This window comes from Triturus cristatus, chromosome 12 (genome assembly GCF_964204655.1).
Source record: "Triturus cristatus chromosome 12, aTriCri1.1, whole genome shotgun sequence".
NCBI lineage: Eukaryota > Metazoa > Chordata > Amphibia > Caudata > Salamandridae > Triturus > Triturus cristatus.
Window position 1 is genome coordinate 583,245,096 of NC_140595.1, and position 13,684 is coordinate 583,258,779.

At 42.2% G+C, this 13,684-nt stretch overlaps 1 protein-coding gene across 1 annotated transcript in view; it reads right to left on the reverse strand.

Moving 5' to 3' along the window:
- Nucleotides 1–506: 506 nt before the first annotated feature.
- The window catches only part of LOC146776314 (IST1 homolog), a 159,104-nt gene continuing 145,926 nt past the window's right edge, over nt 507–13,684 (reverse strand). Inside the window, exons 7-10 of the mRNA XM_085639972.1 lie at nt 13,209–13,352; nt 6,192–6,308; nt 2,919–2,967; nt 507–2,372 (exon numbers count right to left, since the gene is read on the reverse strand). Coding sequence (XP_085496098.1) covers nt 2,185–2,372; nt 2,919–2,967; nt 6,192–6,308; nt 13,209–13,352 — 498 coding nt within the window. The 3' untranslated portion in view covers nt 507–2,184. The remainder of the gene's footprint in view (nt 2,373–2,918; nt 2,968–6,191; nt 6,309–13,208; nt 13,353–13,684) is intronic.

Below are 13,684 nucleotides of genomic sequence, written 5' to 3' on the forward strand. Positions count from 1 at the left end.
CAGAGTTCCGTATGAGCAAACCATCACTCGCCATAGACCGCTCATGTTCTAGAAACCACAATGTCTCCTAGTCCTCTCTGGCACCTTTTATGCCTTGCAAGGCAGCAACACAATTAAATCGTTGTGATCTTTCCGAACATGTTTTAGTATTTCCAAACCGGTGGTACTCACATTATCCACTTGTACTAGCCTCAGGATGAACGCTCAATTTTCCCTGACTGGTTCTGAAATCTGAAAATTGAAGGTTACAAGACAACTCTGCAGCACGGAAATTAACCCAGATATTAAGTCAGGTTACTGCTGTTCATAAACCCAACCAGAGTCAAAGGGTGCAAGCTGAGATACAATAATGGAGCACTGGAAAACATGATACCAGCATGTCCCAAACACCACAGCAGATTCCAAACATGCAGCTGTACGGGGATATCTGTACACAAGCAGGGTGGAAAAGGATGCAACACGACTTTTGGAGAGAATGTTATACTATATATTGATAGGAAGCGTAGTTAAATGCAGTGAATTGAACTTCTTTATTACATTTATTTTCTGAAGAAACGATTTACAGAAAATCATTAATTCTTTAAGACAAGAAAATAAGACAAATCACAAAGAGCTCATCAGAGTGACACCGAGTACACATCAAGGCAGTAGAGTAAGGAAACGAGCCCTAACAGAAAGTGCACTCTAGAGAAGACCACACTGGAGGTACACATCAGCATAGCACACTTTGTTCTTTCTTTACTACGGGGAGTATTTATCACACCGAGTCCTACTGTCAGTGAGTCCGTTCGATTAGTGGGGTTCTGATCTTTGTAAGAATCGCAAGGACAGATAACCTCCACTGTGGGTCTCCAAAGTATTCGAGATGTTGTAGAAAGACCTGCAAAGCCCCTGCCTAGTAAGCATACATGATGGATCCTCCAACAAGTACAAAATAAAAACTAAAAATGCATATTCCTGATATGTTGGAAGATGCTTATACACAAACACTTTGATGGGAGCCAAAGTAGCGATTTGGTGTCTAGCGTGATACGCACACAACAGCCTGATGAAATGCCCCGAGGAGCCCTGTAACCTATCCAAAGACTGCAACGTCTGAGGATCTTGGAAAGAAAAGACTGTCCATGATTGAGATCAAGTACACACAAAACGAGAAAAACAGAACGTATTCATCAATAGGAAATCGCCTCATTTTTGCAATTCCCAAACATCGGACTTGTAGGCGTTGAGCTTTAAAAGAGAAAACAAGGACTATTGACCAGACAAAGAAGTGTCTCTATATATATTGCATAATGACTGCGCACATGCTCTCTAACTATACACTTTGATGAATTTGTGCAAAAAGAATCTGATTAAATTTTTTAGGATATTAATGAATCTATTTAAACAGACACGGTTAGTAAATGGTGAACCTTTAAAGATATTACAAAACAGTAGGTAGGAATACACCATGCGGCCTGTCCCATAGCAACATAAATAGTAATATTCATCCCCATTTCAATTGAGACCATTTTTTGACATACTGTATTTCAATTGGCCCCGGTTCTTGTGGGGTTAAGGGGTAACCCCTACACTTAACATACATGAACATAGGAACATCCTACACAAGAAGTGACAGCACAGCTGCTTGAGGATGTCGACGTCAGAACAGCCTTCAGAAATAATACACGTCAGCACAGCTGAGTTAGATGTGCACTGGGGCAGTCAAGACAGGAAGCAGATGTCAGACCTGCTGACAGAAGTGCACGAGAGCAGTCAAGCCAGGAAGTATACACCAGTGTACCTCCAACTGGAACAGGCAGAGCAGGCCATAAGCAGAGCTGCGTCGCGAGGAGCAGAGCAGCGCTTCATGGAGTGGACTCCACAAGAGTTCAGATTCACCACCCAGACAAGCCAAGCAGTGCACCCCCAACAAGAATACTGAAGAAGAACAACATTAAAATGCCTCTGATAGGAAACATATCCTAATAGCGGAGTCAGGTGGGGCTTGTTAGCACAGCATAGTTAGAAAGTTCATATCCTGCCCAGACAGACTAGAGTAGGTAGAAACGGTAGGTTGGCGCAGTTTGCATGGGGGTTCACGTCCGAACAGCCCAAGTGGCAAGTGAATGCACGTGGTTATTAGTCAGATGTTGCAGGAAGTACAAATGCGTGGGCCAGCTTGGAGAGGAAGCCCTTGCCAATTTATGATTTCTTTTTCAGACTTTCTAGTCTTCGCGCAAGATCCTCAAAATCCATATCACTCGGCCCTGTTGGACTGATGTCAGAAACAGATGGTGGAGTAACTGGCACAGATGGCAGTGTTATGTTGTCGTAGTTATCTGAAGGGTCAGGCTTGGACTTCGCCGGTGGCTTAAGTTTGTTTCTAGGAGCTGAGAAAGACAAAAAGTAATACAGAGTCATTGCAGGGCCCAAACAAAAACCATCAGCTGCGCACTAGTCTTAATGACGCTGAAACCAGGTCAATGTTATTCGGCTAGGTCTATCCCCAACTAACACAGCTTCATCAAGTTCAGTTCTGGTGCACCAGAGATTACTAGATTAACAATACATATTTATTTAATGGCTGTCGCTCCACAGCAACCCTATTATGGTCAATGTAACATTGCACCAGCTAAACAAACTAGGCCGGACCCACCCACGCCTAAACCCCAGAATCGGCCCCGCCCACTCAGTGCCTATCCTCCAGAATTCAGCTCAGTCGTGATGATCTCACCGTACTCTATTTGAGCATGTATGTCTATGTATGTATGTCTAGTCAGCCCTGCCGCAACTGTGTTGACCCCAGGTGTCTAGGTGCATTGTTGCATGCGTGCCCTGCATCATCGTCACCCCACCTGCTTTATCTACGAAGTCACCATGAACTCAGCTACGTCCAGTTTCATGCTCCCTCGATTCTAAGTTACCCGTGTACTCACCTGCCACTGGACCAGGAGGAACCGGTTTAACAGGAGGAGTAACATCAATCTGAAAGAGAATAGATGTTACTAAACTCCTTGGTGGAAGAGCACGCCTACGAAACAGACAAACCAAGAGGCGCCCCATCTTCTAAGAAAGCCCTTCTGCAGCATGAGCCCACATACACTTCCTCTAAGAAGACACTTGCTGCATGAACATGAACTGCTGAAACATTGCCCCATTTGCTCTAGAGCCCAAGTGCTTTGACTTCTCTTGCAAGTGAGGGGTCAAGTGTGTGTGTGTGTGGGCGTGCAGTCCTACTCCTGTGAAAGCAGAATGCAGCAATCGCGTCACATCAACACTATTTCTCTTGTAGTAAAAACATTTTTCTGCTATGCTTTCAGTATCTACACCATTGAGGACAAGTGCATTTCGCTCTGCAGTGGAACACTGCTCTTGAGGACTTCATCATTCCTTAGGATACTGCACAATTTCATGAGCTATACTAAAACCTTCAACTTTATACAGAGTATTTTTTTTTTAAATGGGTGTAATGAAAAAAAGAATGTCGAGCCCTCTTTATATTCCCAAAATTTTTCATGGCGGGGAAAAACCTGCTGACCTCACCTGTGGAAAGGCTTCGGTCTCTCCGGTAGTCCACTGTTCCTTATTTATAATAATGGACAACTATGCTTTTTTTGTTTTTTAACGTAACGCCATCGCTCCATGTATTAGTCACTGTGTAAAACCCTCTTGAGATCTATAAACTAGTTTGTGCTTTAGGCTGGCTCCTTATCTCCTAGCTGCTGTAGTGTTCCTCCTGCTCCACACGTAACCTTATTTACAATTTAGCAGATAGAGTTTGACAGATGGAATTCTCTGTCCCAAACATGGCATGTGTCCAGGCCTCTGTATTACACATGCATTATAGCCTATGGCACTTGCAATACGGTGCACGGGAATATCGTGTATGTTTTGATGGAGTATCCCATTCGCCAAACTCAAAATAAGGTCCTAAGTTTGACACCCCAGTCCCACCCCCAGCAAAGCCCAATTACTGCTGTGCTCCACTGCTCAACCTCTGGCATCTGTTCTACAAAATCTTGCATTGGTCTATTCCCGCCTTACCTGGTTTACCTTCTGAATGCTATTTGTTTCAAACAGTCCAATACAGATGAGCAAATCTTAAGTGAATTCCCGTGTTGGAGCATGTTCGTATACAGACGCAGACATAGTGCAGGTAACAGAACATCAGTGGTTATGTTCCTTCGTCCAGTGCAGGTTTCAGCCCTGCAGCTGAGACTAAGGACTTCTGGTTTCAATGAACGGATCCCCAGAGGCGCTATAGTGTTCTGTTCTGGAATCTCTGCATGACTGGAAACATCTCATAAAAAACCCATGGCTTGGCTTGTGGTGGGGACCCGTTTGTGCTTAGGTAGATGAACCAGAGTCTTTGCCTTCCGGAGATAGAGTGATGCACTTTTGGGAGTCCCACTGTCTAAAAATGCTGTAGGCCGACTACCGTGGAAACCTTCATCGCCCTCTGTACTGGCCCTCTATCCGCTTCATTCTGTTGGAGTATTGTGTCGTGTGTGGTGGTGTATGCTTTGGTTAGGAGATGCTGCCAAATTGTTCTTTGTAGCACACCAGTGTAATTAAACTACAAGAGACCTTTGTGCTGGAACAGAATGGGACAGGTGGGCAGAGAATGGTCTTAATAACAAAAACATTAATCTCAACGTTGACCATTTACTAACATATAGTATTTACGACGCTAAGAAAGACCACAAGTGCATTAAGTGATGTTAGATAAAAGAAGCATTGGCGAGGCCAACAGTTTTGATGCTTGGTTTCATGCACAGAAAAAAAACAATTAAAAAATGCCAGTAGTAGGGCATATCAAGTAAAAAAGGATTTACTTGTATAGACACAATGGCATGATGAGATAAAAAATTGATTTTGTGACAATGGACGGTATATTTAAAATGTAAAATAGTGACACACAACCAAACAGCCAACAGAAAAATTATGCAACATAAATGCTACGGTGAGCGGAGTCAGGTTTTGATTGACAATGCTTCCAGCCAATGGCTCACCAAAAGCCATTTAGAGTAAATAAAAAATACAATATGTTCACCATGAATGACATCAAGTCAAGCAAACACAAATTAATATTTATACAAAACACACCACACTAATAAAAATGTACTACTGTGTACAAATAAATGCAATCATTAGGCAATTAAATGTCAATTATCAATCTGGAAGAAGATAATATAGTAGTAAGGACAGACTCACCAAGGCCCCTCATCTAGTTTACACAATCGAAAGCAGTCGGCTGCCTTCGTGGCCATTCAGACATCATCTGTGGAGAATTAGCAATGCCACAGATAATACTGCCCCTTTCATGTTCATGTGCGGGGATGCATGCATGAGGGAATTACTCAGCTGCAGACAGGAGTGGAGTGAGACTTTCTAGTTCACCTGTACCCAGTGATGGACCAATTCTCTCTCATCCCCACGTAACTGTAGAAAGGCTTGTGTCTGCTAAGAGATGGGTGCAGAATTTGTCACCACCAGTAAGTCTAACACAAGTTCAGCAGTAGCTCTTACACTGTAAGAATGCAAGCACAAGTTTAGATGTCATGCTCTGTGGACTCCGGAAAGTGAGCACTGATTCCGCATTCCCGAAGATGTACACAGGCATCAACACCCTTGTAAAGTATTCACAATCTATTCAAATCAGAATTCGCAGTTTGGTCTTCTGGTTGTTCCACGGCCAAAAATGTAATCTCTGGATCAGATCTCCTGCTCTTATTCACCAAGTTTGCTGTTTCCCTTATAACATGCATTGGTAGTAACCAGCCCGTAGAAATAGAACTCACTGCTGCTAGAGCTATTGCATTGAGATCTGCATGGACAGGAGGATGATTTGCATCATGTTGCAGGTGGCGTTGGATAACATATGCTCATGGTGTAGAAGCTATGATGTGTGCCCCCACAGAGTCCTACATTATGTCATTCACAGGTTCTTCAACTACTGTGGAAAAGTGCAATTTTGATCCAATAAAGAAAAGTCTATACAGTATGGTGGGACATTTTTCACTAATCAAGCTGGACACATTAAACAGGCTATTCAAGCACAGGAAGGAAGAAAAGGGGATGCAGAAAAACAAGACATCAAAATGGGTTAGAGCAGCCATAAAATGGAAATCATTTTGCCAGACATTTTACTCATGCTACTCAGCGTGGTTCATGCCCAAACTTGTTGACAAGGCACAGAAAGGCCTTACCTGCTCATATGCTGGTGGTATGGCAGGGACCTGGGGCAGAGGTCTGTTTTGAGGTGGGAGGAGGTTAGTTGAAGGCCAGGACTCATAGATCCCCACCGCTGCACCATTAAAAGTTTCCTATGGAAAAAAAAACAGTAAAAGTTCAAACACTGAAGCATTCTCACCCACTCTCATGTTCTCAAGGGTCCTTTCCAGGCCTAGTTTTATAAGCAAAGGATGGGCATATTGGTTCCAATAGAACATAAACATGCACATATAAAGCTAAACTGTAGAAAGTTGGTTTAAGTGGAGATTTATGGCAGATAAAGGCATAGAACAGAACATGTTAAACAGAGTAAGGATATACATTATCCCTGACACTGAATGGAGCGGTCTCCGTACACTGATGGTACAGAAGGGAAGTATGGCCATGGAGGGTGATGTAAAATAGGAAGGTCTTCAGGATAGGCAAGTATAGAATGGAAGCCCACACATAGATGATACAGTTGGGAGGTCTTAATGGTCTGGGGGTTTACAATAGAAAGGGATGCACAGACAGATGGTCTAGAATAGGAGTGTCTTTGAGGTCCTATGCCGTAGAATGAGAGGTACGTCTGGGTATAATGGTAGAGAAATGGAAATGTTTAAACAGTCTGATGGTTCATGTGGTGTACAGTAGGAAGGCACACAGAATCTGATGATACTGGAAGAAAGCTTATTCAATTTTCAAGCTAGAACATGGAAAAATATTACAGTCTCCTGATGCAGGACTACCAGGCACACAGATCTCTGATGCAATTTACTGCAGCGTTAGGAAGAGACCTAGTAGAAACAGACTATACTGGATGTAGTGCAATAGACAGAATGACTTCATAGAGTTGAAAGAAAACAGAATTGTATAAAATGCAGGATGTAATTTTATAAAAGGGGCAGGAGAAGCAGACAGTCACGGGACAGAAAAAGAACGTACAGAGCCTGAGAGTATAAAATCAAGACATTAACAACTGATGGTATTGAAAATCAAGGTACACAGGATTATAAAATACAAATGTGTGACAGAGTCAAAGAGTGGAGAAAACCAAGGAATAGAGGGTATGTAAAAAAGTATACTGGAGCCAAAAGCATACAAACTGAGAATAAACAAGTTCTGGTGATAACAAAAGTCAGGCTGCATTTGGCCTCATGACAGAGGCGGAGCATAAAGTCCAATAGTATATAAAGGGAGGGAATAAACCCATAGCATGTAAGGCCTGATCACTTTAGGGCAGGATGTACATAGAATGAAAAACAATTCTAGGATACACTGAAATTGGTGGTGTATACAAGCACAGGATTCACAGTAATCAGTAGTATAAGGAGACATATAGCATACAACATTGTGAGAGCGGTATGGGGGAAGTAATCAAATTATTTTCCCATTTCTTCAAGGAGTTTATTTGCAGCAAATGCTCCATTTTTTACTGATAGCATGCCGTGCCTGTAGTCTCCTTTGGTACACAAATACGGCCACATAGGACCTAAAGAAGGGTAATCTAACCAGATCCTCACAGGATGTTGGTATTTCTGTCGTGGCTGGCTGGTGTTCCCATGTCCTCTCTCACACTTGTCAAACTTATTCTTCACGCCATGACCCTTCTGGTTTCCTCCAAGACAAAATGTTATCATATCTTCCCTGTTTTGCACGACTGACTTGCAGAATCTTCCACTTGTGGCGCGCATGCAATTTAAAATGTGTTGTCGGATATATAAGCACCTCCTAACATGGGTAAACTTCTGAGGGTCATCCAAGACACAGGAGCGAAGATTCTGTCTCTGTTACCAACATCAAAAAAGTGACCTGCACATAAGCATCTATGATAATGATAACATAATAGAATCCCAAAGAAAAATATTTATTCCATTTTAGTTTCCCTCTCACTAACCCAAATAATGTAGGTGTTCATTACTATTACTACTCACTTACCAGATTGCTCTAACCCCATAGAATCTATACCCAACTCTCCTACACATGAGGAAACAATCTCATGCTGTCCAGATCTCTCTTTAGAGAACCTCTGCATCTGATAAACTTCACCCTATCACCCTTGAAACACCCTCTTAAGAAAATATGTTCTCTCTTCATCCTAGCTCTGCTCCTTCTTTTAACTACACCAATTCAATTTCCCCTCTTACCTTGACAGTCACCATCCCCTTGACACCAGCCAAAGTTCTGCAACCCCCCAGATAACATAATAAGCTCTGAATCTGATAATTCATCTTTGAAAGGCTAGAATTCCCATGCAATCCTTCAGCTAACAACATAAGACAACATCTGATGTGCCTTATTTAATATGATCCCTATAACCCTCAAAAGTTAGATATTGGCCCTTAGCTAAAAATGTAACTTATCCTGAAAATCAAAACTGCTCTACAGAACTCATTCTTGGTCAGAAATAAGACACTTATTCCTTCCTTTAAATTCCTCTCCAACAACCTCCTGCTTTCACAATGAACACAACTTATACTCCTTCCAGAGCAGAGTTTGACTTTGACCTCAGAATGCAGGGATACCATTTCTGTCCCCCGTTCCGAGTTGCCCCAGTGACCACTTTCAACTTATCAACTAGGCACAATCTCACAGCCACATAGATCACAGACCTTACTTTAAAAGCAATATTACATCTTCCATCTCTAGCATACTTTTTAGACGGAAGAAGAATAGAGGAAATGCTAAAACTGCCTGTCATCGCAATGAAACTGCCATCAATCATACTAAATTAAGCACTTCCCCCTGACAAGTAAACATTGGATTTGGCAGGCCCTTACAAAATGTACATCTTCTATATCAGACTCATGCTCACTGAAATCTAGTTCATTCCTACATCTAAGCTACTCAATGATCACCTACTACCAGAAAACTATTAGATTGTACACAACCACAGAACCCATAAGATACTGCCCATGTCCCATACTCCCATCAATATGCCAACAATACACAGTTCTGTCTTCAGACTGAAGGCACCATTAGCATTGACTCACTCACATCTTGCTTTAGTGCTATTGACTCGTGGATGCCTCCGAATAAGCTGGAAATCGATCTTCACAAGAATGAATTCTTCCTTTCCCGCCTCAACACCATAGGAAGCGCCTCACAATTGAGCTGATAAACGTAAGGTGCTTAACATTTTCACAAAGATTATGAAGAGAGACAAATTGCTTGGCTTCACACTGGACAAATTCCAAATCTCGATTTCCATCAACTAAATCACCAAGAATGCTAGATATTAATTGAAACGGCTTTACAGAGTCCAAGCCTTCATTGCAAACCAAGACTTAAAATCAACTGTCCAAGCTGTTGCGATATCTCAGATTTAATACAGGAAAGTTTTAATCACCACTCACTTTTCCAAGCATGTCAGGCTCGGGTATGAACAGTCAACGACTCTGTGGCTGATCAACACCAGTAATGAGCCTGGATTTCTCCTTCTTGAATCCATCCATTGCCTCCTTCTCGAATCCTGCTCAATTTACACAACAGCATGTCTCACCTACAAGGCTGTCCACCACATTTCTCTTTTCATTGAACCTCATTATTTTGGGAGACGTTGTTAATCTCTCTTCCAAGCAGCACTGACTTAAACAGCATAATAACCCCTGACTCAGTTTCCTCCTTAAATTCCATACATTATAGCTATACAATGTTGTATATATCATACATTTTTCAGGCATGGCATGGTGAGGTGTTTCAAGCCCTATGCATTTTGGGAATAACTCCATTCACCAGGGACATCACTATGTGAAACCTTTAGAAAATATAAAATACTTCCCAATGTCAATCTTGCACATGTAAATCACCAAAACAACATAAAAGCACAATCCACATCCTGCACTGTTGCAGCTGCAAATCTGATCATTAATGTTAACGTCTGTATTTCAAGATCATCTCCAAAACGCATCAGTTTACTATATTTCATATTAGTGCTATACTAATCGCAACCCTCCCCTCAAATGAACAGGTTTACCGGTTTTAACATACTGCCAAATTTGACTGGGTATGACTCTACCAGTATTAGCTACTGAGTCCTTGAATAAATTAATCCCATTGCACCAAGATTTAAATCTCATCCATCGTACCGCTTTAAGTAATCACATCATCTTTGCTATTTATTGCAGCTCCACAATCTCATCCATCATTCTGAGATTAGCCTACCTATCCCATTTTCCACTCCAAGACATGATCACATTGATTTAGCGTTTTCACCTTGATGTAACTTGCTCCTGTGTGGTGTGTGTCTCTGTATTCTAATTCAGTAAGTAGAATGAATAATCCCCCTGGATGGGCAGGCTTGTGTAAAATGAGAGAAGGCTAACACCGTAGGTATTGAATTGGTCCCTCACACTTCACAGAGAAACTTGAATTCAGGCATATTCCATCTAACACCTCAAGAACCCACATTTCCCAGAACAGGGAACACGATTCCTGCTCACAAAACATCTGATCCTTCAATCCAACTGTTCAACTCCATCTCAAAATAACACCTGGCCAAGAATAGTTGATTTTTTCTTTAGTACCCTTCATCATGCGCCACTCTCCGATCGGTCTGCTGTATTTTCCAAATCGTTGCATTTCTTCATCTGTGTCACACATCATTTTGCTCTTTTTTTGTGCTGGGACCGGGTTATCATCAACTCTACTGATTAGGTTTCCTATCGTGTTGAAATGTGTGTCATATATATACTTGTAACATACAGTTGCAACAGGTTACCTTATGTTTATCCCATTACCTGTAAAGGGCTCTGATTCCCCATTCAAGGTTTAGACGCACAATTTCAAAAGCTAGAAATAAGACTCATTGAATCCCATGGATACCTGGAGAGGACTGCAAATTCTCTGTGAAATGGGCTATAGGATGTTCTTTTGACGTGGTAGTATCTCTCCACTGTTGGGTGTCATTGTGGTGGGGATATAGGGGAGTTCATTATTGTTCGTGATCTTACGACTTGCAATGCTTTGATGGAAATTCAGTATATAATTGTATCGCCTAGTTAGACGTTTTATTCATGACCATTATCCTGAACATTCCAACCTCTGCTTTGTTTTTTTAGAGTGAACACGATAGTATATTGCTGCTTAACATACCAGTCATTACTTTAATTAAAAAAAAACTAAAAAATAAAAACTAATTGCTTCCGAAATCACGAATTTCAAAACTTTTCTCGCATGGATAATTTACTGGTACTGCAACCAAACTTTGGAACTCACCAACTGGAAACTCAACCAAACCTTTCACTCAGAAAACTGCTCGAACACATCTTTGCCACCTTCACCTCAACAAACCCCACGTCTCAACAGTTTGTCTGTATCCCTTTTTCCTCTACTTTTACTTATGCAACAGCTTCCATATTTTTCTACTGTAATCCCTCCATCGTTCTGTGTGAATCATGCTAACCCCATTTAGATGCAGCAGAGCTACGTATAGGTGGGCAAGTGGAGCAAAGCTTGAGCCGGTCTCTGGCTCGGCGCTTAAATACGAAACTTCCTAGACACAAGAGAAACAAGCCAAACATTCCAAACACTACCCCCCCCACTCCCCCAAAAAAGCAGTTTCTAAACATAGGGCAGTTGTGGGCATGACATCTAAAAAAGGGTGCCTTCCAGCTGTGTGTCTGCAGCCGAGCTTAGCTCACACGTCTTCTCACTTCAAATCTGCAGGAAGTCCGAAACCTCTTTGTTAATCAGTGTAATTACCATCATTGAGCCCCTGGACCGCTCTCTCTCAACTTATTGTTGAGTCAGACGAATACAGATGAATTAACACAGAAATAGTCTCCTGCCTGTCATTACAATTAACATTTATTTCCAAGAAAGGCTTTATATAGATGTATTGCGTCAGGCTGAATTAGTGTGTCACACTTCAATATAGAACATTGGGCCTCATGTAGGTAGCCAAATACCGGTCGGTAACGGCCGATTTTCGGTAATTATACCGTTACCGACCGGTATTTTGGCTTTTGAGATGTAGGGGGCTCATTTCTGTATTCGGTAATTTACCGAATCGGTAAAATTACCGAATCGGTAATTTTACCGATTCGGTAAATTCCGAATACAGAAATGAGATGTAGGTGGGTGTTTTTAGGAGTCGGTATTTACCACCAACTAATAGTTGGTGGTAAATAATGAATGGATGTGTTTAAGCATTTTAAAGCGCTTAGAAGTGTGCAATGTGGCAGACATACATGCCCTTAGGGCTTGTATGTGGGCCACATGTGCACACATGGCCGAATCAGGGGTGCAACAGGGTGTCAATGTGACAACCTGCCACCCTTGCATGTGTTCCCCCATTACCGAATCGGTATTTACCGATTCGGTAATGAGGCATACCTTCCCATCAATGGGAAGGTATGCCTCATTACCGAATCGGTAAATACCGATTCGGTAATTACCGAATTTTACCGATTCGGTAATATTTCCCAAATGATTACCTACATACAAGTTACCACTTCTTAAATACCGATTCGGTAACGTTCGGTATTTAAGAAGTGGTAACTTGTATGCTACCTACATGAGGCCCATAGTGTGGTAATTTAGGTCACTGACCAGGAAGCTTTGACCGTTGGTGGTAAAAGTCAGCGAGAAGATTTATCATGTGTTTTAATATCAGAATGTGTACCCGGACAACCTGGGTTCAAATCTTCGCTTCCCCAATGAACCAGATGGTGTGGTACTACACAAAAAAATGTACAGGTAGAGGTTGTGGTCTCACAGCTAGACAGCCGACTTTGGAGCTGGGAAACCAAGGGTCGAGCCTCGGGGTTGACTCCACATCCTGTGATTCTGGGCAAATCACTTAATATCCCCTTGCCTACCAAAAAAACCCGAATGTGTCCTTGTGTAACGTAACTGGTGCTCATGTAAAGCGCTCCAATGCCTTCAGGTCGAGTTTGCGCAATATAAATCTGCAAAAAAACGCAACTAATTAATCGGCTCTCCCTATGGATTTGCTAGCTTGCACACCTCTAGGGTGGAGGAAAAATTAAATAAAGGCAACTCCAACACACCTGTTTTTGAGTGGTGGGGTAGGAGAAAGGCGTGTGCGTGAAGCCCCCTCCACCCCCGCCTCCACTGCCAGGACCACGTTTATTTATATCATCGGTAAATCCAACATCACTTGGTCCTGCTTCAGGTTCCTGGGGAGCCTCTGCCTGATGAAGAAAAAACAGAAACATACACCATCAATGCCACTGCTGAACAGGATACACACCAAAGAGGGCCATCATCAGAGGAGTTCAGGAGGAGCTAAATAAACTGAGCCTCTCTCAAAAGGGGCTCCGCACTGCAAGGGAGGGCTCAAGGCTATGTTGGACACTGGACAGGTAGGTCACATGATGAGCGTTTGTACAGCACGTATTTTAAGGTAACCAGATTTTTAAAACAAAAAACCGTGACATTCCACAAACACAGAAGTAGGACTACAATTCTGCTTTGACCTAGGGGAACAAAATGACTTATTTAACAGCGCTAATCTACTTAGGAG